Source organism: Bufo bufo, chromosome 1, assembly GCF_905171765.1.
Source record: "Bufo bufo chromosome 1, aBufBuf1.1, whole genome shotgun sequence".
Lineage (NCBI taxonomy): Eukaryota > Metazoa > Chordata > Amphibia > Anura > Bufonidae > Bufo > Bufo bufo.
Window position 1 is genome coordinate 181,700,522 of NC_053389.1, and position 24,772 is coordinate 181,725,293.

General features: G+C 47.1%; 1 protein-coding gene across 1 annotated transcript in view; it reads left to right on the forward strand.

Moving 5' to 3' along the window:
* KASH5 (KASH domain containing 5) overlaps positions 1–24,772 on the forward strand; it is a 109,745-nt gene that overhangs the window by 44,401 nt on the left and 40,572 nt on the right. Inside the window, exons 9-11 of the mRNA XM_040433007.1 lie at positions 626–690; positions 9,443–9,524; positions 11,420–11,524. Of these exons, the coding sequence (XP_040288941.1) occupies positions 626–690; positions 9,443–9,524; positions 11,420–11,524 (252 nt within the window). The remainder of the gene's footprint in view (positions 1–625; positions 691–9,442; positions 9,525–11,419; positions 11,525–24,772) is intronic.

Sequence of the window (24,772 nt, forward strand, 5' to 3'; positions counted from 1 at the left end):
GGTGATAGGGATTTTTTGTTTGAAATGGGAATTTGACTAAGGGTTAGATTTTATTTTTGTTATTTTTTAGTACCCATCGGTCTGATGTAATTTTCTTCCCCCAGACACCACTACTGAGCATACAATCATCTTACTTGCCACTGATAAAAAATACCAGACACACTCCCATAAGACAAGACTAGAGACCACAATAGTACCGCCTACACCCACATGCTGGTGCAAGGTGGCTGTCTGTGACCCTCACTAATTGTTTAATACAGTGGTGGTAGTCATAGGAAAGCCCTGTGCCACTTATTGGCTCTGCTTGGCATGGTTGGCTGAGTACAGTGAGTGAAGTAAACAGGAGAAGGGGTGTTTAAATTCCTAGTTGTGTTGATTTTGCCACTGTGAATAACTGTTGCAGTCAGAGCCACTACTACCCCTATCCTCCACTCCTCTGGGGCTTGTGGCATATGCACATGTGGTTAGTTGGTTACCAATACAGCAAATAATATTTGAAGAAAAAGAGGCAGCAAAACACATAATCTGAGGGGTAAAAGTACAGCAGCAGGGGCAAGGGATTTATTGTTTATGCATTTATGTTTCAGAATGGTGATTCTTACTTTTCTTTTCACTTTCCTTCCAGGAGCTTAAAAACGAAAAGAATAACTTACAAGAAGAGCTTGCACAGACCCATGAAGACATAGCCATGTAAGCTGCATGTACAGAAATAACAGAAAGTTCTAAAGAAGCAATAAAATTCTAAATGTAAAGGATACGTTGACTTATGGGGATGGGGAAAAATACAGCACTGACTATTTGCAAAAAGGAACAAGATGGGGACATGGGAAAGAAAGAGAATGGCGAGTTTAATGGGACCTTGTGATAGTCAAAAGGTCACTTGCAACTTTTTTCTAAATATGGAATAATTAGCATCATGACGTTATCACAGTTTTATGTTACCATATAGCCTCTAACTCAGTCACAGCTGTGGTAATCTTATATTGTTGCCATCTTTTTAGAGGGATATAGAACGGTTCTGGGGTTTCCATTGACCAGTATTGAAGATTATACCATCTTTGTTTCTATTTATGACAGACCATGAATCCTGTCCATTTAAGTTATGGTCAATAAAAGTAACATCCCCTGTTTACATGAGGCTATATTCTATAAACAATGACATTTTGGTGCCACATAAAGATGCTGAAAGCAGACACAGCCAGCTTCTTAATCTGTAGTCCCGATAATTTGACCATTTACCAATTCTGACTCTCTGCTGCCTGACCTGACCTTTGCCTGTTTACCATTATTATTTATTTATTTTATGCACTTATACAGCGCTACTATATTCCGCAGCGCTTTACGGACATTAGCATCCAACTCTCCCCAATGGGGCTCACAATCTAAGGTCCCTATCAGTATGTCTTTGGAGTGTGGGAGGAAACCGAAGTACCCGGAGGAAACCCACGCAAACACACAAACATACAAACTCCATGCACTAGTCCATGACTAGTTACCATATTGACCCACTGCCACCTGCCTTGACCTAAGACTAGTTTCACAGATTTGCACTTACTCATCCTGCCCTGACCTCTGCCTGTTTCTGACTATTAGCATTGTCTGACCCCTCAGTGCTTTGCACCAGTGTCTCTGATGCCTGTGGGTCAGTAGCCAACCACACCAGCACTATTCCAAGAGGTAGCGGCCTGGTGGCATCCCTGCTTCGAAGTCCAGATTGCTGTCTAGGGGTTGAAGGGGGAAAATCAGGCAACTTCCATGATAATGCCCTTAGGAGTAGCCCTTAAGTCAAACCAGTTGGTTGGCAAAGTAGTTCTACACAGTGTAGTTTCCACTGTATAGTTTCTGGAGATAGTAGCTTCTTGAAGCAACAGATCGGTGGGGAACTGGGTGTCAGAACCCCTCCTGTCTGATATCAATGGCCTATCCTGAGGACAAGCCATCAATATAAATTTCCTGGAAAACCACTTTAACCATTATGGTACCAGAATGCCTCTGTCCTTCAGGACAGCGCTAGTGGAGTCCTGCGCCTCCTTCAGTGTTTTACTCCAGACGGATGCTTAAAGGGGTTGGCCACTTTCTGGCTACTGTTGACAATGTGTTTGTGAAATGGTTATGGCACTTACTAATATAGTCTTTGTTGAAATTCTCCTTTGGTTACAAAGTATTTTGACTGTCCACACAAAGGTCTTGTCCATAAAATGGCTACTGATGGAAGGTCATATGACTAGAGTTGAGCGAACACCTGGATGTTCGGGTTCGACGAGTTCGGCCGAACTTTCGAAAAATGTTCGGGTTCGGGATCCGAACTCGACCCGAACTTCATCCCGAACCCGAACCCCATAGAAGTCAATAGGGACCCGAACTTTTGGGCACTAAAAAGGCTGTAAAACACACCCGGAAAGGGCTAGAGGGCTGCAAAAGGCAGCAAAATGTAGTTAAATCCCCTGCAAACAAATGTAGATAGGGAAATGATGAGTTAACATAAAATAAATAAAAATTAAACAATATTAATTGGAGTGAGGTCCCATAGCACAGAATCAGGCTTCAAGTCACCCACCAATGGAGAAGGTCACTTACTATTATTTTGACCACAGCACCCAGACAAAGGAGAGAGGTCCCACAGCAGAGAACCAGGCATCATATCACCCACCACAGGAGTAGGCCACCATTTAGTTACTTTGACCCCTACACCCAGACGGAGGAGAGAGGTTACACAGCAGAGAATCAGGCATTTAGATCACCCACCACAGGAGTAGGCCACCATTGAATCAGACCCCGGCAACCATGTCAGATGGCACAAGCATAAGCTTTATATCAATCAGCACAGGAGAAGGCGACTTTGACAGACTTTGACCCCTACACCCGGACGGAGGAGAGAGGTTTCAAAGCAGAGAATCAGGCATTTAGATCACCCACCACAGGAGTAGGCCCCAATTTAATGGGACCCCGGCAACCATGTCAGATGGCACAACCATCAGCTTCATATCAATCAGCACAGGAGAAGGCGACTTTGAAAGACTTTGACCCCTACACCCAGACGGAGGAGAGAGGTTTCACAGCAGAGAATCAGGCATTTAGATCACCCACCACAGGAGTAGGCCCCCATTGAATCAGACCCTGGCAACCATGTCAGATGGCACAACCATCAGCTTTATATCAATCAGCACAGGAGAAGGCGACTTTGAAAGACTTTGACCCCTACACCCAGATGGAGGAGAGAGGTTTCACAGCAGAGAATCAGGCATCATATCAACCACCACAGGAGAAGCCACCATTTAGTTACTTTGACCCCTGCACCCAGGAAGAGGAGAGAGGCACCACAGCACATATTCTGGCATCATATCAGCCACCACAGGAGAAGCCACCATTGAGTTACTTTGACCCCCGCACCCAGGAAGAGGAGAGAGGCACCACAGCACATATTCTGGCATCATATCAGCCACCACAGGAGAAGCCACCATTGAGTTACTTTGACCCCCGCACCCAGGAAGAGGAGAGAGGCACCACAGCACATATTCTGGCATCATATCAGCCACCACAGGAGAAGCCACCATTGAGTTACTTTGACCCCCGCACCCAGGAAGAGGAGAGAGGCACCACAGCACATATTCTGGCATCATATCAGCCACCACAGGAGAAGCCACCATTGAGTTACTTTGACCCCCGCACCCAGGAAGAGGAGAGAGGCACCACAGCACATATTCTGGCATCATATCAGCCACCACAGGAGAAGCCACCATTGAGTTACTTTGACCCCCGCACCCAGGAAGAGGAGAGAGGCACCACAGCACATATTCTGGCATCATATCAGCCACCACAGGAGAAGCCACCATTGAGTTACTTTGACCCCTGCACCCAGGAAGAGGAGAGAGGCCCCACAGCACATATTCTGGCATCATATCAGCCACCACAGGAGAAGCCACCATTTAGTTACTTTGACCCCTTCACCCAAACAGAGGAGAGAGGTTCCACATCAGAGAATCAGGCATCATATCAACCACCACAGGAGTAGGCCACAATTTAATGGGACCCCGGCAACCATGTCAGATGGCACAACCATCAGCTTCATATCAATCAGCACAGGAGAAGGCGACTTTGAAAGACTTTGACCCCTACACCCAGACGGAGGAGAGAGGTTTCACAGCAGAGAATCAGGCATTTAGATCACCCACCACAGGAGTAGGCCCCCATTGAATCAGACCCTGGCAACCATGTCAGATGGCACAACCATCAGCTTTATATCAATCAGCACAGGAGAAGGCGACTTTGAAAGACTTTGACCCCTACACCCAGATGGAGGAGAGAGGTTTCACAGCAGAGAATCAGGCATCATATCAACCACCACAGGAGAAGCCACCATTTAGTTACTTTGACCCCTGCACCCAGGAAGAGGAGAGAGGCACCACAGCACATATTCTGGCATCATATCAGCCACCACAGGAGAAGCCACCATTGAGTTACTTTGACCCCCGCACCCAGGAAGAGGAGAGAGGCACCACAGCACATATTCTGGCATCATATCAGCCACCACAGGAGAAGCCACCATTGAGTTACTTTGACCCCCGCACCCAGGAAGAGGAGAGAGGCACCACAGCACATATTCAGGCATCATATCACACACCACAGGAGAAGGCCTCTTTCAGTGATTTAGGCCTTTGGACCCAGACAGAGGAGAGAGGCACCACAGCACATATTCTGGCATCATATCAGCCACCACAGGAGAAGCCACCATTGAGTTACTTTGACCCCTGCACCCAGGAAGAGGAGAGAGGCCCCACAGCACATATTCTGGCATCATATCAGCCACCACAGGAGAAGCCACCATTTAGTTACTTTGACCCCTGCACCCAGGAAGAGGAGAGAGGCACCACAGCACATATTCTGGCATCATATCAGCCACCACAGGAGAAGCCACCATTGAGTTACTTTGACCCCCGCACCCAGGAAGAGGAGAGAGGCACCACAGCACATATTCAGGCATCATATCACACACCACAGGAGAAGGCCTCTTTCAGTGATTTAGGCCTTTGGACCCAGACAGAGGAGAGAGGCACCACAGCACATATTCTGGCATCATATCAGCCACCACAGGAGAAGCCACCATTGAGTTACTTTGACCCCTGCACCCAGGAAGAGGAGAGAGGCCCCACAGCACATATTCTGGCATCATATCAGCCACCACAGGAGAAGCCACCATTTAGTTACTTTGACCCCTGCACCCAGGAAGAGGAGAGAGGCACCACAGCACATATTCTGGCATCATATCAGCCACCACAGGAGAAGCCACCATTTAGTTACTTTGACCCCTGCACCCAGGAAGAGGAGAGAGGCACCACAGCACATATTCTGGCATCATATCAGCCACCACAGGAGAAGCCACCATTGAGTTACTTTGACCCCTGCACCCAGGAAGAGGAGAGAGGCACCACAGCACATATTCTGGCATCATATCAGCCACCACAGGAGAAGCCACCATTTAGTTACTTTGACCCCTTCACCCAAACAGAGGAGAGAGGTTCCACATCAGAGAATCAGGCATCATATCAACCACCACAGGAGTAGGCCACAATTTAGTTTATTTGACCCCTGCACCCAGGAAGAGGAGAGAGGCCCCACAGCACATATTCTGGCATCATATCACACACCACAGGAGAAGGCCTCTTTCAGTGATTTAGGCCTTTGGACCCAGACAGAGGAGAGAGGTCAGAGATTAGCTTCATATCCCCCAGCACAGCAGAAGACCGCTTTATTTGACTTAGGCCTCAGCACCCAGACAGAAGACAGAGGTAGCATGGCAGAGGTTATGGCTTCATGTCACCCGTTAGTTTAACCGGCCACTTTCATCTGGTTAGGCCCCGGCGCCCAGACAGAGAAGAGTTTCATTCAACTGTGGGTTTCATAAAATTTGTATCAAATAAAGAAGTGGCCCGTAGCACAACAAGACATGTTTTAGGCAGTTAATAAGGACTACTCTGCACAAGGGAGGGACAGGTCCTGTGGGATCCATGCCTGGTTCATCTTTATGAAGGTCAGCTTGTCCACGTTGGCTGTGGACAGGCGGCTGCGCTTGTCAGTAATGACGCCCCCTGCCGTGCTGAATACGCGTTCAGATAAAACGCTGGCCGCCGGGCAGGAAAGCACCTCCAAGGCATAACATGCTAACTCTGGCCACGTGGACAATTTCGAAACCCAGTAGTTGAATGGGGCCGAACCATCCGTCAGGATGTGGAGGGGTGTGCAGACATACTGTTCAACCATGTTAGTGAAATGCTGCCTCCTGCTAACACGTTCCGTATCAGGTGTCGGTGCAGATAGCTGTGGCGTGGAGACAAAACTTTTCCACATTTCTGCCATGCTAACCCTGCCCTCAGATGAGCTGGCCGTGACACAGCTGCGTTGGCGACCTCTTGCCACTCCTCTGCCTTCACCTTCCACCTGTTCCCCTGTGACATGTGGGAATGCTCTCAAGAGCGTCTCTATCAGCGTGCGCTTGTACTCGCGCATCTTACGGTCGCGCTCCAGTTCAGGAATTAAAGTGGGCACATTGTCTTTATACCGGGGATCCAGCAGGGTGGCCACCCAGTAGTCTGCACACGTTAAAACGTGGGCAACTCTGCTGTCGTTGCGCAGGCATTGGAGCATATATTCGCTCATGTGGGCCAGGCTACCCATGGGTAAGGACAAGCTGTCCTCTGTGGGAGGCGTATCGTCATCGTCCACCGTATCCCCCCAGCCACGCACCAGTGATGGGCCTGGGCTGCCACCCCGCTGTGAACTTGCGTCATCCTCGTCCCCCTCCACCTCCTCCTCCTCATCCTCCTCGTCCTCCAGTACAGTGCCTTGGCTGGCGACTTGTGAACCTGTCCTCTGCTGCTTAAACAAACCTCCCTCTGAGCCACTTCGAACAGACTGGCCCGAAAGTGTTAGAAACGAGCCCTCATCCTCCTCCTCCACCTGGGCCACCTCCTCTAACATCATTGCCCTAAGTGTTTTCTCAAGGAGACATAGAAGTGGTATTGTAACGCTGATAACAGTGTCATCGCCACTGGCCATGTTGGTGGAGTACTCGAAACAGCGCAGCAGGGCACACAGGTCTCGCATGGAGGCCCAATCATTGGTGGTGAAGTGGTGCTGTTCGGCAGTACGACTGACGCGAGCGTGCTGCAGCTGAAACTCCACTATGGCCTGCTGCTGCTCGCACAGTCTCTCCAGCATGTGCAAGGTGGAGTTCCACCGGGTGGGCACGTCGCATATGAGGCGGTGAGCGGGAAGGCCGAAGTTCCGCTGTAGCGCAGACAGGCGAGCAGCGGCAGGATGTGAACGGCGGAAGCGCGCACAGACGGCCCGCACTTTATGCAGCAGCTCTGACATGTTGGGGTAGTGGTGAATGAACCTCTGCACCACCAAGTTCAGCACATGCGCCAGGCAAGGGATGTGCGTCAAACCGGCTAGTCCCAGAGCTGCCACGAGATTTCGCCCATTATCGCATACCACCAGGCCTGGCTTGAGGCCCACCGGCAGAAACCACTCGTCGGTCTGTTGTTCAATACCCCGCCACAACTCCTTTGCGCTGTGGGGCCTGTCCCCCAAACATATGAGTTTCAGAATGGCCTGCTGACGTTTACCCCGGGCTGTGCTGAAGTTGGTGGTGAAGGTGTGTGGCTGACCGGATGAGCTGGTGGAAGCAGTGGAGGAGGAAGCCGAGTAGAAGGAGGAGGCTACAGGAGGCAGAGAATGATGCCCTGCGATCCTAGGGGGCGGAAGGACGTGCGCCAAGGAACTGTCCGCCGGGGGCCCAGCCGCCACTACATTCATCCAGTGTGCAGTTAGTGAGATATAGCGTCCCTGGCCGTGCTTACTGGTCCACGTATCTGTGGTTAGGTGGACCTTGCCACAAATGGCGTTGCGCAGTGCACACTTGATTTTATCGGACACTTGCATGTGCAGGGAAGGCACGGCTGTCTTGGAGAAGTAGTGGCGGCTGGGAACCACATACTGCGGGACAGCCATGGCCATCAGCTGTTTGAAGCTGTCTGTGTCCACCAGCCGGAATGACAGCATTTCAAAGGCCAGCAGTTTAGAAATGCTGGCGTTCAGGCCAAGGGCTCGAGGGTGACTCGGGGGGAATTTGCGCTTCCTCTCTAAGGTTTGAGATATTGAGAGCTGAACGCTGCTGTGTGATATAGTGGAGACAGCGGCAGGATGTGAACGGCGGAAGCCAGTTATTCAATTATCCCTGCCTATTCTCGCCCTAGCATCAGCTGCGTCTATCCCTGTTCTATTCACATCGGGAGTGAGCACGTCCCGACGTGCGCACAAGCTTATAAAGAGGCTGAGTCACATGCTGCACTTGGCCAATCACAGCCTTGCCAATAGTAGGCATGGCTGCGATGGCATCTTAGGGCAAGTAGTATGATGCATGTTGATTGGCTGCTTTGCAGCCTTTCAAAATGCGCCAAAATACATGCCGAACGACGAACCCGAACCCGAACTTTTACGAAAAAGTTCGGGTTCGGGTCCGGGTCACGAACACCCCAAAATTCGGTACGGACCCGAACTATGCTCGAACTGTTCGCTCAACACTACTTATGACCAGTGAAATTACCTCCATGTGATATCTTCTCCATTCAAACACACTGTACCTGTACTAAACTCCTAACAGTGTGCAGACGGCAGGTGCAGTGTAGTTGAATGGAGGAAAGATCACATGGAGTTGATGTGTCTGGTCATATGACCCTCCATCAGCAGCCATTTTATGGACAAGACCTCTGTGTGGACAGCACAGTTTACTTTGTAAACAAGGGAGTATACCTTATGACATGTACAAAATGGTGAAAAATTCCCATAAAGACTATATTAGTAAGTGCCATATAATCATTTTACGAATACATTGGTCAACAGTAACCCGAAAGTTACCAACCCCTTTAAGCAACTACAACATAGCACACTCAATTTTTCAGGTTAGACTCTCACTAATCAGAATGCTGTGCCATATTCTAGTGATATGCTATAACATTATATGTTGGGAATAAACCTTCGACATTTCGATATAATGATAACTTCTGGCAACTATATGTGAAATATCTGAAACTTCTAATAGAACCGTGAGTGCATTGTGTATCTGTCTTTTACATGCAGCTCCACACAATGCATGTTTTCTAAACAGAAAAGAAAAATCCCAGGTTGCTTTACTTAAATGGAACTAAACAGAATCCAATTATACTCAGTTTTCTTTTTTTTACCATTGATTCAAGCTTCTATACATGAAGCAAATGTGCCCTCACCACAAAATAATAGCTAGTGTAAAATATAATATATCAAATGTGTCTGCTCCTGAAAGACTGAAGGCCATGTCTTTATACCCTGAATTCAAAAGAAGTCTGTACATAGTGGACAGTCTACAAAAGCGAAGAGGCTCATGTCCTTTACTGCGTCTTTACAGACATTCAAGTCTTTCCCACGAGCAACGTTCCAGCTCTCGTTCCGTATGGTCCGTGTGTAATGAAATAGAGGAGATTCAAGAGGTAAAGCAACATCATGTACTATAGCCAAGGCTTGCATCAGAAAGCATGTGCATACCATTCTTGTCTATTGCAGTGAAATTCAAATTTTTATACTTTTACCTTGAAAGTTATATTTTAAAAGAAGATCCTATCTAGAAAGGAATTCACTGAAAATAGATTTCAGTCATGTGGTCACCATGGCAACTGTAAAGGCGGCAAAGAAAATCCAGATGCTAGAAATGGAGTGAAAAGTATTTATTGGATAGTTTAGTAGGATTTACTATTCTTTCTCTCTCTTTTCCTTAGATACAAAGCTTCTATATGGATAGGGCATCTAATGGAGCATGCCACAATTAATGGCCTCATGCATCAATATGGCATCCTTATCATGGCCTCATACAAACAATTTCTGTAATATGACTGAGTGCATAAGCTCTTAAAGGTGTTCTTAAGCGTTTTAACACATTTTTGCTCCCCTTCCCCCTGCCGGACCTATGCATAGAAGCACACTTACCTGCACCCTGCCACTCCATAGCAGCTCTTTCGATCTAGCGGTGGTCGTGCTCCAATCCCCGCTTGTAAACTTCTGGCATGGACAGGAGTCACATGTGCTGCTGCAGCAGATGACTGGTCACAGCAGTGAATTGTCTCCAAAGCAGCACATGACCCAACATGTGACCCAGCAGTGCACCAAAGGACCTAGAGCTGAGCAGCAGGGAGCAGTTAAATATGTGTCCCTCCAGCGGAGAGGTGGGGGGATCCAAAATTTGTTAAAGGAGTATTCTGGTTGTTTGAAGTCATCCCCGATCTGCATGGTTTTTATTTATTTCATACACTTATGTAGCGCTAGCATATTCTGCAGCGCTTTACAAACATTAGCATCAGGCTGTCCCCAAGGGGGTTCACAATATAAGTTCCCTATCAGAATGTCTTTAGACTGTGGGAGGAAACTGGAATACTCAGAGGAATCCCACACAAACACAGGAAGAACAAAACTCCATGCAGATGTTGTCCTTAAAACCCCCACCGATCACAGGAACGGGTGCCCTGTAACCCCAGAATTCCCATAGAAATGAACGGAGCAGCCACGCACATATGCTTATGGCGGCACCGTTCATTTCAGGGGGGCTGCAGGGGGTACAGGGCACCCGTTGAATCCCCACTGGGATAGGGGATAACTTCAAACAACCAGAATACCTCTTTAAAAAAAATCTGGAGAACCTCTTTGAAGGGTTGTTGTGATTTTACTTTTTTTGTTTTTGTTTATACTGTAGTATAGGAAACCTTACACAATTGTAATATACAGGCATCTCAAATTCTGCTCACATATGTTCCTTATACCAACTACTATGGAGCCTGGGGAGAGGGGGAGTCTGGCACTGAACTGCTTCTATAAATCCAGACATAAATTGACTGCATTTTCCAGCAGCCACCACCAGGGGAAGCTCAGTGAGAAGACATTATATACAACTTCCATTGATACCAATGGTAACTGTATGGATTCCTATGCATTCACCTCTAAGGGGGTCTCCTTTCTCCTGCAGCTCTCTCCCTATAACTGGAACAGCGTCTGATAGTAGATCTGAATATTTTTTTTGTGGTACAACCCCTTTAAAATGTAAACAGTTCTCTATATATGCGGGTACACACTGGATCAATACAGTATAAACACAAAACCTTAAAAAATGAATAGTGGAAACATACAAAAATAGAATTGTTACCCCATAGTGACAACTCCACCCATAGCCATTTCTCCACATAATGTATCCACAGCCATGCCCTTTTCAGAGTATTTCACAAATTATTTTTCTGTTTCTAGATTATTATGGATACAATGGCATTTTTGTACAAGCAACATGAGTGTGATCAATAAAAAGATGAATACTAATAATTCTTTGGTTATCGTGTGTTTCTAGTCAAACTCAGATCCAAAATTAGCACTCCCTGATCCCTTGTGCCATATAGTGGAATGCTCTCTGGGGGTGGAAACAATGGAGAAGGATACCAGGACAGACACAGAGGTAAATCTATTACTTTATTTTATTCATTTATATAATGCTAAGCCTAGATTCAATTTGCTGTTGCTGTTCCAGTAAAAAAAAAAAAAAATACTAAATTATTTTTGCATCAGCAATTCTGTTTTTCTGTCTTCTGTCACTTCAGGTCTGAACCTATCCTAATATATCCCACAGAGCTGTATAAAGATTGTCTTCACTCACACTGGTTCTCGTCTCTATTGGGGTTCACAATCTAATTTCCCAATTACCTTATTAGTATGTTTGTAAAGTGCGAGAAACAGGGGCAGACTGGGAATTTAAAGTGGAAACTAAAAGTGGCCCCATGTTCTAGACAGGTTCAAATTGACAGAAGACTGGTCATCACAAGTAGGCAGGGACAACAGAATTAGGCAGGGCCATCACAAGTAGGCAGGGGACAACAGAATTAGGCAGGGCCATCACAAGTAGGCAGGGGACAACAGAATTAGGCAGGGACAACAGAATTAGGCAGGGCCATCACAAGTAGGCAGGGACAACAGAATTAAGCAGGGACAACAGAAGTAGGCAGGGACAACAGAAGTAGGTGGGGCCTGCTGCACCATAGTGTAGCACAAAATACTGCTTCAGCAGAACCAACTACCATAGTGTAGCACAAAATACTACTGCCCTTGTCACCGTATTCAACTGTATCACCATCCTGATTGCATTTTATCTGCAAAAATAGAAACAGTGCTATTAATCCTATCTAGAGATGGGCATATTGAGTTTTACAAATTAGTTTTTCTCATCAACGAGTTCTACACCTGCAAGGGGCTGTCTTCACTGATCAGTGGCGGATTACAATAGGGACGTTCAGGTCGGCAGCCCCGGGCCCAGCACCGCTGGGGGGCCCAACACTGACCCGAACGCCCACATACTGCGGAGGGGCACGGGAGCGCATAGCTCCCTGTCTCGTCGCCGATCAGCGCCATAGGATTCAGGCCTAGTAGGCCTGAGGCCTATGCGGTAGTGAAATCCCGGCGCAGGCGTGCGTGATGACGTCATCGCGCGCCTGTGCTGGGACGCAGCACTGTGACGTGTGCACGCCTGCCTCATCCCGCCTTCCTCTGCGAGCAAGCGCCAGGCCCTGGACATAGGTGAGTATTTAGCTTTTCATTTTTTTCAGTTTTTTCAGTTTTTATTTCATGTGCCTACTTTGGGGGACATGTGGGGGACACACACACAGGAGGACATATTACGGAAGAGACATTGAGTACATGGGGGGAATGTGGGGGCTGTGTGTGGCCAAATTATTATGGGAGGGAATACTATGTGGGGAAAAATTACTATGTGGGGGAAAATTATTATGGGAGGGAATACTATGTGGGGACAAATTACTATGTGGGGGCAAATTATTATGGGCGGGAATACTATGTGGGGACAAATTATTATGGGAGGGAATACTATGTGGGGACAAATTACTATGTGGGGGCAAATTATTATGGGAGGGACTACTATGTGGGGGCAAATTACTATATGGGGCAGTGTGGGGGCAAATTACTATGTGGGGGCAGTGTGGGGGCAAATTATTATGGGAGGGACTACTATGTGGGGGCAAATTACTATATGGGGCAGTATGGGGGCAAATTACTATGTGGGGGTAGTGTGGGGGCAAATTATTATGGGAGGGATTACTATGTGGGGGCAAATTACTTTATGGGGCAGTGTGGGGGCAAATTACTATGTGGGGGCAATGTGGGGGAAACTATTGTGTGTGGGCAGTGTGGGGGAAATTGCTATGTGGGGACAGTGTGGGGTAATTGCTATGTGAGGACAGTGTGGGGAAATTGCTATGTGGGGACAAATTACTGTGTGGGGGAAAATTACTATGGGGGGAAATTACTATGAGGGGTCAATGTGGGGGAAACTATTGTGTGGGGGGCAGTCTGGGGGAAATTGCTATGTGGGGACAGTGTGGGGTAATTTCTATGTGGGGACAGTGTGGGGAAATTGCTATGTGGGGACAAATTACTATGTGGGGGCAGTGCGGGGGCAAATTATTATGGGAGGGACTACTATGTGGGGGGCAGTGTGGGGGCAAATTACTATGTGGGGGCAATGTGGGGGAAACTATTGTGTGGGGGCAGTGTGGGGGAAATTGCTATGTGGGGACAGTGTGGGGTAATTGCTATGTGGGGACAGTGTAGGGAAATTGCTATGTGGGTAAATAGCTATGTGGGGACAAATTACTGTGTGGGGGCAAATTACTATGTGGGGGCAAATTACTATGTGGAGTCAATGTGGGGGAAACTATTGTGTGGGGGCAGTGTGGGGGAAATTGCTATGTGGGGACAGTGTGGGGTAATTTCTATGTGGGACAGTGTGGGGAAATTGCTATGTGGGGACAAATTACTATGTGGGGGCAGTGTGGGGGAAACTATTGTGTGGGGGCAGTGTGGGAGAAATTGCTATGTGGGGACAGTGTGGGGGAAATTGCTATGTGGGGACAGTGTGGGGGAAATTGCTATGTGGGGACAGTGTGGGGTAATGTCTATGTGGGGACAGTGTGGGGTAATTTCTATGTGGGGACAGTGTGGGGTAATTTCTATGTGGGGACAGTGTGGGGTAATTTCTATGTGGGGACAGTGTGGGGTAATTTCTATGTGGGGACAGTGTGGGGTAATTTCTATGTGGGGACAGTGTGGGGAAATTTCTATGTGTGGACAGTGTGGGGTAATTTCTATGTGCGGACAGTGTGGGGTAATTTCGATGTGGGGACAGTGTGGGGTAATTTCTATGTGCGGACAGTGTGTGGAAATTGCTATGTGGGGACAGTGTGGGGAAATTGCTATGTGGGGACAAATTACTATGTAGGGGCAGTGTGGGGGAAACTATTGTGTGGGGGCAGTGTGGGGAAATTGCTATGTGGGGACAAATTACTATGTGGTGGCAGTGTGGGTGCAAATTATTATGGGAGGGACTACTATGTGGGGGCAAAATTCTATATGGGGCAGTGTGGGGGAAAATTACTATGTAGGGGCAATGTGGGGGAAACTATTGTGTGGGGGCAGTGTGGGGGAAATTGCTAGGTGGGGACAGTGTGGGGTAATTGCTATGTGGGGACAGTGTGGGGAAATTGCTATGTGGGGAAATAGCTATGTGGGGACAAATTACTGTGTGGGGGCAAATTACTATGTGGTGGCAAATTACTATGTGGAGTCAATGTGGGGGAAACTATTGTGTGGGGGGCAGTGTGGGGGAAATTGCTATGTGGGGACAGTGTGGGGTAATTTCTATGTGAGGACAGTGTGGGGAAATTGCTATGTGGGGACAAATTACTATGTGGGGGCAGTGTGGGGGAAACTATTGTGTGGGGGCAGTGTGGGAGAAATTGCTATGTGGGGACAGTGTGGGGGAAATTGCTATGTGGGGACAGTGTGGGGTAATGTCTATGTGGGGACAGTGTGGGGTAATTTCTATGTGGGGACAGTGTGGGGTAATTTCTATGTGGGGACAGTGTGGGGAAATTGCTATGTGTGGACAGTGTGGGGTAATTTCTATGTGGGGACAGTGTGGGGTTATTTCGATGTGGGGACAGTGTGGGGTAATTTCGATGTGGGGACAGTGTGGGGTAATTTCTATGTGCGGACAGTGTGTGGAAATTGCTATGTGGGGACAGTGTGGGGAAATTGCTATGTGGGGACAGTGTGGGGAAATTGCTATGTGGGGACAAATTACTATGTAGGGGCAGTGTGGGGAAAACTATTGTGTGGGGGCAGTGTGGGGGAAATTGCTATGTGGGGACAAATTACTATGTGGGGGCAGTGTGGGGGAAACTATTGTGTGGGGGCAGTGTGGGAGAAATTGCTATGTGGGGACAGTGTGGGGGAAATTGCTATGTGGGGACAGTGTGGGGTAATTTCTATGTGGGGACAGTGTGGGGTAATTTCTATCTGGGAACAGTGTGGGGTAATTTCTATGTGGAGACAGTGTGGGGAAATTATTGTGTGGGGGCAGTGTGGGAGAAATTGCTATGTGGGGACAGTGTGGGGGAAATTGCTATGTGGGGACAGTGTGGGGTAATGTCTATGTGGGGACAGTGTGGGGTAATTTCTATGTGGGGACAGTGTGGGGTAATTTCTATGTGGGGACAGTGTAGGGAAATCGCTATGTGTGGACAGTGTGGGGTAATTTCTATGTGGGGACAGTGTGGGGTTATTTCGATGTGGGGACAGTGTGGGGTAATTTCGATGTGGGGACAGTGTGGGGTAATTTCTATGTGCGGACAGTGTGTGGAAATTGCTATGTAGGGACAGTGTGGGGAAATTGCTATGTGGGGACAGTGTGGGGAAATTGCTATGTGGGGACAAATTACTATGTAGGGGCAGTGTGGGGAAAACTATTGTGTGGGGGCAGTGTGGGGGAAATTGCTATGTGGGGACAAATTACTATGTGGGGGCAGTGTGGGGGAAACTATTGTGTGGGGGCAGTGTGGGGGAAATTGCTATGTGGGGACAGTGTGGGGGAAATTGCTATGTGGGGACAGTGTGGGGTAATTTCTATGTGGGGACAGTGTGGGGTAATTTCTATGTGGGAACAGTGTGGGGTAATTTCTATGTGGAGGCAGTGTGGGGAAATTGCTGTGTGGACAGTGTGGGGTAATTTCTATGTGGGGACAGTGTGGGGTAATTTCTATGTGGGGACAGTGTTGGGTAATTTCTATGTGCGGACAGTGTGTGGAAATTGCTATGTGGGGACAAATTACTATGTAGGGGCAGTGTGGGGATAACTATTGTGTGGGGGCAGTGTGGGGGAAATTGCTATGTGGGGACAAATTACTATGTGGGGGCAGTGTGGGGGAAACTATTGTGTGGGGGCAGTGTGGGGAAATTGCTATGTGGGGGCAGTGTGGGGAAAACTATTGTGTAGGGGCAGTGTGGGGGGAAATTGCTATGTGGGGACAAATTACTATGTGGGGGCAGTGTGGGGGAAACTATTGTGTGGGGGCAGTGTGGGGAAATTGCTATGTGGGGGCAGTGTGGTGAAAACTATTGTGTAGGGGCAGTGTGGGGACAGTGTGGGGAAATTGCTATGTGGGGACAGTGTGGGGAAATTGCTATGTGGGGGCAAATTACTATGTGGGGCAGTGTGGGGGCAAATTACTATGTGGGGGCAGTGTGGTGGAAATTACTACGTAGGGGCAGTGTGGGGCAAATTACTACTGTGTGGGGGCAAATTACTATGGGAGGGATTACTATATGGGGCAGTGTGGTGGAAATTACTATATGGGGGTGTTGCTATTAGGGAGACACTGTAGGGGCAATTCTATTATTTTTGGGGACACTATACAGGTATTATTGCCTGGAGCACAATAGAGGGTGGTATTATTACTCGGGGCACTCTAGGGGACATTATAGCTGCTGTAGACACTATAGGAACATTTGTGGTAATTTATCAAACTGGTGTAAAGCAGAACTGGCTTAGTTGCCCATAGCAGCCAATCAGATTCCACCTTTCATATTTGACAGCTCTTTTGGAAATCCAGTTCTACTTTACACCAGTTTGATAAATGACTCCAATTATGTCTATTAGGGTCACTATTTTTTCAGCAGTATAGTATCTTGGACATTGGGGAGCACAACGGGCACAGTATTGGGGGCGGCAGCGGGATGACACTGTGGGGACACCAGGATGAGGAGGTTGATGGAAAAATTGAGAAATCGAACGTGTCTGTGTTACAAACTGTAGAGACGATGTGGCTGAAAGAATTTGCCATGGTGGTCTGGGTCAAATGGAGGAGAAGAGGAAAGAGAAGGTCTACATGACAGGAGATGTCACTGGATGTAAGAGGTATGTGGTGCTGTATTCTCCTTCATGTCTTTTTTTTAATTATAATTACCGTATTTTTCGCCCTATAAGACGCACCGGCCCATAAGACGCACCTAGGTTTTTGAGGAGGAAAATAAGAAAAAAAATATTTTTAACCAAAAGGTGTGCTTTTAGTGGGTTTGAACTAATGGTGGTCTGTGCATGACACTATTATGGGGGATCTGTGGATGATGCACTGTTATGGGGTGGGGGATTTGTGGATGTCACTGTTATGTGGGGGATCTGTGGATGTCACTGTTATGTGGGGGATCTGTGGATGGCACTGTTATGGGGGGAGTTGCGGATGGCATTATGATGGTGGGGGGATCTGTGGATGGCATTATGATGGTGGGGGGGATATGTGGATGGCATTATGATGGTGGGGGAGATCTGTGGATGGCATTATGATGGTGGGGGGATCTGTGGATGGCATTATGATGGTGGGGGGATCTGTGGATGGCACTGTTATGGGGTAGTGGATCTGTGGATGACACTGCTATATGTGTCATCCACAGATCCCCCATAACAGTCCCATCCACAGATCCCCCCCATCATAATGCCATCCACAGACCCCCCCATCATAATGCCATCCACAGACCCCCCCATCATCATAATGCCATCCACAGATCCCCCCCACCATCATAATGCCATCCACAGATCCCCCCATCATAATGCCATCCACAGACCCCCCCCATCATTATCCCATCCATAGATCCCTAAGGAGGGTCTGTAGAAGGCGGGGAGAGCGGCGGGGCAGTGCAGGCACTGTACTCTGGCCCCACCGCTCAGTATGTACTGTATTATACCTAGTGTTAATCATAATTTCTAAACTGCGCTCCCCCTGCTCCCCATCTGTACCGTACTTACAGGTACATGTCACACTCCGTCTTCTGTAGTAAGCGCTAGCAGGCAGGCCGGGCTGCAGGCGGCCGTAACTCACTGAGGTCCCGTGCCTACTCCGCCTGCTTCATTCATAAAGTAGGCGGAGCAGGCACGTGACCTCAGTGAGTTACGGCCGCCTGCAGCCCGGCCTGCCTGCTAGCGCTTACTACAGGAGACGGAGTGTGACATGTACCGGTAAGTACGGTACAGATGGGGAGCAGGGGGAGCGCCGTTTAGATATTATGATTAACACTAGGTATAATACAGTACATACTGAGCGGCGGGCCAGAGTACAGTCTCTCCCCGCCTACTACAGACCCTCCTCCCTCCTCACTAATACATCGCAGTCTGCGATGCTGCAGCATAGCAGACTGCAATGTAAATTGCCAGCATTCGCCCCATAAGACGCAGGGGCACTTTCCCCCACTTTTGGGGGGGGAGAAGTGCATCTTATGGGGCGAAAAATATGGTATACAGTGCTGCTCATAATTATTCATACCCCTGGCAAATTTTAACTTAAAGTTACTTTTATTCAACCAGCAAGTCATTTTTTTATGGGAAATTACATAGGTGTCTCCCAAAAGATAATAAGACGATGTACAAGAGGTATTATTGTGGGGGAAAAAAACATTTCTCAGCTTTTATTTACATTTAAGAAAAAAGTGTCCAGTCCAAAATTATTCATACCCTTCTCAATAATCAATAGAAAAGCCTTTATTGGCTATTACAGCAATCAAACGCTTCCTATAATTGCAGACCAGCTTTTTGCATGTCTCCACAGGTATTTTTGCCCATTCATTTTTAACAATGAGCTCCAAATCTTTCAGGTTGGAGGGTCTTCTTGCCATCATCCTGATCTTTAGCTCCCTCCACAGATTCTCAATTGGATTCAAGTCTGGACTCTGGCTGGGCCACTCCAAAACGTTAATGTTGTTGTCTGCTAACCATTTCTTCACCACTTTTGCTGTGTGTTTTGGGTCAGGCCTCATGCACACGACCGTTTTCTTTTGCGGTCCGCAAAATGGATTTCCGTTGTTCCGTGATCCGTGACCGTTTTTTCTTCCGTGGGTCTTCCTTGATTTTTGGAGGATCCACGGACATGAAGGAAAAAGTCATTTTGGTGTCCGCCTGGCCGTGCGGAGCCAAACGGATCCGTCCTGACTTACAATGCAAGTCAATGGGGACGGATCCGTTTGACGTTGACACAATATGGTGCACTTGCAAATGGATCCGTCCCCCATTGACTTTCAATGTAAAGTCAGGAGTCCCTATTATACCATCGGTTCTGAGTTTTCTCCAATCCGATGGTATATTTTAACTTGAAGCGTCCCCATCACCATGGGAACGCCTCTACACTGCGTGCAGAATTATTAGGCAAATGAGTATTTTGACCACATCATCCTCTTTATGCATGTTGTCTTACTCCATGCTGTATAGGCTCGAAAGCCTACTACCAATTAAGCATATTAGGTGATGTGCATCTCTGTAATGAGAAGGGGTGTGGTCTAATGACATCAATACCCTATATTAGGTGTGCATAATTATTATCCTTTCCTTTGGCAAAATGGGTCAAAAGAAGGACTTGACAAGCTCAGAAAAGTCAAAAATAGTGAGATATCTTGCAGAGGGATGCAGCACTCTTGAAATTGCAAAGCTTCTGAAGCGTGATCATCGAACAATCAAGCGTTTCATTCAAAATAGTCAACAGGGTCGCAAGAAGCGTGTGGAAAAACCAAGGCGCAAAATAACTGCCCATGAACTGAGAAAAGTCAAGCGTGCAGCTGCCAAGATGCCACTTGCCACCAGTTTGGCCATATTTCAGAGCTGCAACATCACTGGAGTGTCCAAAAGCACAAGGTGTGCAATACTCATAGACATGGCCAAGGTAAGAAAGGCTGAAAGACGACCACCACTGAACAAGACACACAAGCTGAAACGTCAAGACTGGGCCAAGAAATATCTCAAGACTGATTTTTCTAAGGTTTTATGGACTGATGAAATGAGAGTGAGTCTTGATGGGCCAGATGGATGGGCCCGTGGCTGGATTGGTAAAGGGCAGAGAGCTCCAGTCCGACTCAGACGCCAGCAAGGTGGAGGTGGAGTACTGGTTTGGGCTGGTATCATCAAAGATGAGCTTGTGGGGCCTTTTCGGGTTGAGGATGGAGTCAAGCTCAACTCCCAGTCCTACTGCCAGTTTCTGGAAGACACCTTCTTCAAGCAGTGGTACAGGAAGAAGTCTGCATCCTTCAAGAAAAACATGATTTTCATGCAGGACAATGCTCCATCACACGCGTCCAAGTACTCCACAGCGTGGCTGGCAAGAAAGGGTATAAAAGAAGAAAATCTAATGACATGGCCTCCTTGTTCACCTGATCTGAACCCCATTGAGAACCTGTGGTCCATCATCAAATGTGAGATTTCCAAGGAGGGAAAACAGTACACCTCTCTGAACAGTGTCTGGGAGGCTGTGGTTGCTGCTGCACGCAATGTTGATGGTGAACAGATCAAAACACTGACAGAATCCATGGATGGCAGGCTTTTGAGTGTCCTTACAAAGAAAGGTGGCTATATTGGTCACTGATTTGTTTTTGTTTTGTTTTTGAATGTCAGAAATGTATATTTGTGAATGTTGAGATGTTATATTGGTTTCACTGGTAAAAATAAATAATTGAAATGGGTATATATTTGTTTTTTGTTAAGTTGCCTAATAATTATGCACAGTAATAGTCACCTGCACACACAGATATCGCCCTAAAATAGCTAAAACTAAAAACAAACTAAAAACTACTTCCAAAAATATTCAGCTTTGATATTAATGAGTTTTTTGGGTTCATTGAGAACATGGTTGTTGTTCAATAATAAAATTAATCCTCAAAAATACAACTTGCCTAATAATTCTGCACTCCCTGTATGTTACAATATACCATCGGATTTGAGTTAGATCGTGAAACTCAGATCCGACAGTATATTCTAACACAGAGGTGTTCCCATAGTGATGGGGACGCTTCAAGTTAGAATATACTGAGAACTGTGTAATAACTGCCCCCTGCTGCCTGGCAGCACCCGATCTCTTACAGGGGGCTGTGATCCGCACAATTAACCCCTCAGGTGCCGCAGCTGAGGGGTTAATTGTGCGTATCATAGCCCCTTGTAAGAGATCAGGTGCTGGCAGGCAGGAGGGGGCAGACCCCCTCCCTTCCCAGTTTTAAATTCATTGGTGGCCAGTGCAGCCTCCCTTCTCCCCCCCCCAATTAAAATCACCTTCCCCCATCATTGGTGGCCAGTGCGGCCTCCCCTCTCCCCCCCCACCTAATTAAAATCACCTTCCCCCATCATTGGTGGCCAGTGCAGCCTCCCCTCTCCCCCCCCTAATTAAAATCACCCCCACCCATCATTGGTGGCCAGTGCGGCCTCCCCCCCCCTAATTAAAATCACCTTCCGCCATCATTGGTGGCAGTGGAGAGTTCCGATCGGAGTCCCAGTTTAATCACTGGGGCTCCGATCGGTTACCATGGCAGCCAAGACGCTACTGCAGTCCTGGCTGCCATGGTTACTTAGCAATAGATGCATTATACTTACCTGCGATGTCTTTGACCGGCCGGGCGCTCCTCCTACTGGTAAGTGACAGGTCTGTGCGGCGCATTGCTTATAGCACAGACCTGTCACTTACCAGTAGGAGGAGCGCCCGGCCGGTCACAGACATCGCAGGTAAGTATAATGCTTCTATTGCTAAGTAACCATGGCAGCCAGGACTGCAGTAGCGTCTTGGCTGCCATGGTAACCGATCGGAGCCCCAACGATTAAACTGTGACTCCGATCGGAACTCTCCACTGCCACCAATGATGGGGGAAGGTGATTTTAATTAGGGGGGGGAGAGGGGAGGCTGAACTGGCCACCAATGAATATAATACTGGGGAGGGAGGGGGGCCTCACTGGCCACCAATGAGTTAAATACAGGGGAGGGAGGGAGGGGGGCCGCACTGGCCACCAATGAGTTAAATACAGGGGAGGGAGGGGGGGCCGTACTGGTCACCAATGAATTTAAAACTGGCAGCACCTGATCTCTTACAGGGGGCTATGATATGTTAATTGTGCGGATCACAGCCCCCTGTAAGAGATCGGGTGCTGCCAGGCAGCAGGGGGAAGTCATGCACACAGTTCGTAGTATATTCTAACTTGAAGTGTCCCCATCACTATGGGAACGCCTCTGTGTTAGAATATACTGTACTGTCGGATCTGAGTTTTCACGAAGTGAAAACTCAGCTCTGAAAAAGCTTTTATGCAGACGGATCTGCGGATCCGTCTGTGTGAAAGTAGCCTACGGCCACGGATCACGGACGCGGATGCCAATCTTGTGTACATCCGTGTTTTTTCACGGACCCATTGACTTGAATGGGTCCGTGAACTGTTGTCCGTCAAAAAAATAGGACAGGTCATATTTTTTTGACAGACAGGAAACACAGATCACGGCCGCGGGTGAACAACGGTGCATTTTCCGAGTTTTCAACTGACCCATTGAAAGTCAATAGGTCCACAGAAAATCACGGAAAACGGAACAACGGCCACGGATGCACACAACGGTCGTGTGCATGAGGCCTATCCCGTAGTTTACAAAATGGGGTCACTTTTTGGAAGTTTCTACTCCAGGGGTGATTAAGGGGGTCTTCAAATGTGACATGGCAACTTAAAATTATCCCAGTGACATCTGCCCTCCAAAATCCATATGGCGCTACTTTCCCTCTGCACCCTGCCATATACCCATACAGCAGTTTACAACCACATATGGGGTGTTTCTGTAAACTACAGAATCAGGGTAATAAATATTACGTTTTCTTTGGCTGTTGAACCTTACTGTGTTACAGGGAAAATCTGCAAAAAAAGGGTTAACAAAGTTTTTAAAATCAGTTTTGAATAACTTGAAGGGTGTAGTTTCTAAAATGAGGTCATTTATGGGTGGTTTCTACTATGTAAGCCCCAGAAAGTGACTTCATAACTGAACTGGTCCTTAAAAAGTGGGTTTTGTACATTTTCGTAAAAATTTTAAGAATTTCTGCTAAAATTCTAAGCCTTCTAACGTCCTAAAAAAATAAAATGACGTTTACAAAATGATGCCAACATGAAGTAGACATCTCGCAAATGTACGGTAACAACTATTTTATGAGGTATCACAATCTGCTTTAAAAGCAGAGACATTCAAATTTCAAAAAAAGTGAATTTTTCCAAATTTTCTGTAAATGTTGGATTTTTTTTATAAATAAAGGTGAAACATATTGACTCATTTACCACCAACATGAAGTACAATGTGTCACGAGAAAACAATCTCAGAATCGCTTATATACACTCACCTAAAGAATTATTAGGAACACCATACTAATACGGTGTTGGACCCCCTTTTGCCTTCAGAACTGCCTTAATTCTACGTGGCATTGATTCAACAAGGTGCTGATAGCATTCTTTAGAAATGTTGGCCCATATTGATAGGATAGCATCTTGCAGTTGATGGAGATTTGAGGGATGCACATCCAGGGCACGAAGCTCCCGTTCCACCACATCCCAAAGATGCTCTATTGGGTTGAGATCTGATGACTGTGGGGGCCATTTTAGTACAGTGAACTCATTGTCATGTTCAAGAAACCAATTTTAAATGATTCGAGCTTTGTGACATGGTGCATTATCCTGCTGGAAGTAGCCATCAGAGGATGGATACATGTTCTCATTCTGTTTACGCCAAATTCGGACTCATACCATTTGAATGTCTCAACAGAAATCGAGACTCATCAGACCAGGCAACATTTTTCCAGTCTTCAACAGTCCAATTTTGGTGAGCTCGTGCAAATTGTAGCCTCTTTTTCCTATTTGTAGTGGAGATGAGTGGTACCTGGTGGGGTCTTCTGCTGTTGTAGCCCATCCGCCTCAAGGTTGTGCGTGTTGTGGCTTCACAAATGCTTTGCTGCATACCTCGGTTGTAACGAGTGGTTATTTCAGTCAACATTGCTCTTCTATCAGCTTGAATCAGCCGGCCCATTCTCCTCTGACCTCTATCATCCACAAGGCATTTTTGCCCACAGGACTGCCGCATACTGGATGTTTTTCCCTTTTCACACCATTCTTTGTAAACCCTAGAAATGGTTGTGCGTGAAAATCCCAGTAACTGAGCAGATTGTGAAATACTCAGACCGGCCCGTCTGGCACCAACAACCATGCCACGCTCAAAATTGCTTAAATCACCTTTCTTTCCCATTCTGACCTATAAGTTTGGAGTTCAGGAGATTGTCTTGACCAGGACCACCACCCTAAATGCATTTAAGCAACTGCCATGTGATTGGTTGACTAGATAATTGCATTAATGAGAAATAGAACAGGTGTTCCTAATAATTCTTTAGGTGAGTGTAAGTAAAAGCATTCCAGAGTTATTTCCACATAAAGTGAAACATGTCAGATGGCTTGCTCCTTATGTTAAAAACTGGCTTGGTCTTGAAGGGGTTAAATTCCCAGATTTTTATTTTTTTTATTCAATATTACATTAAAAGCATACAGAGAACA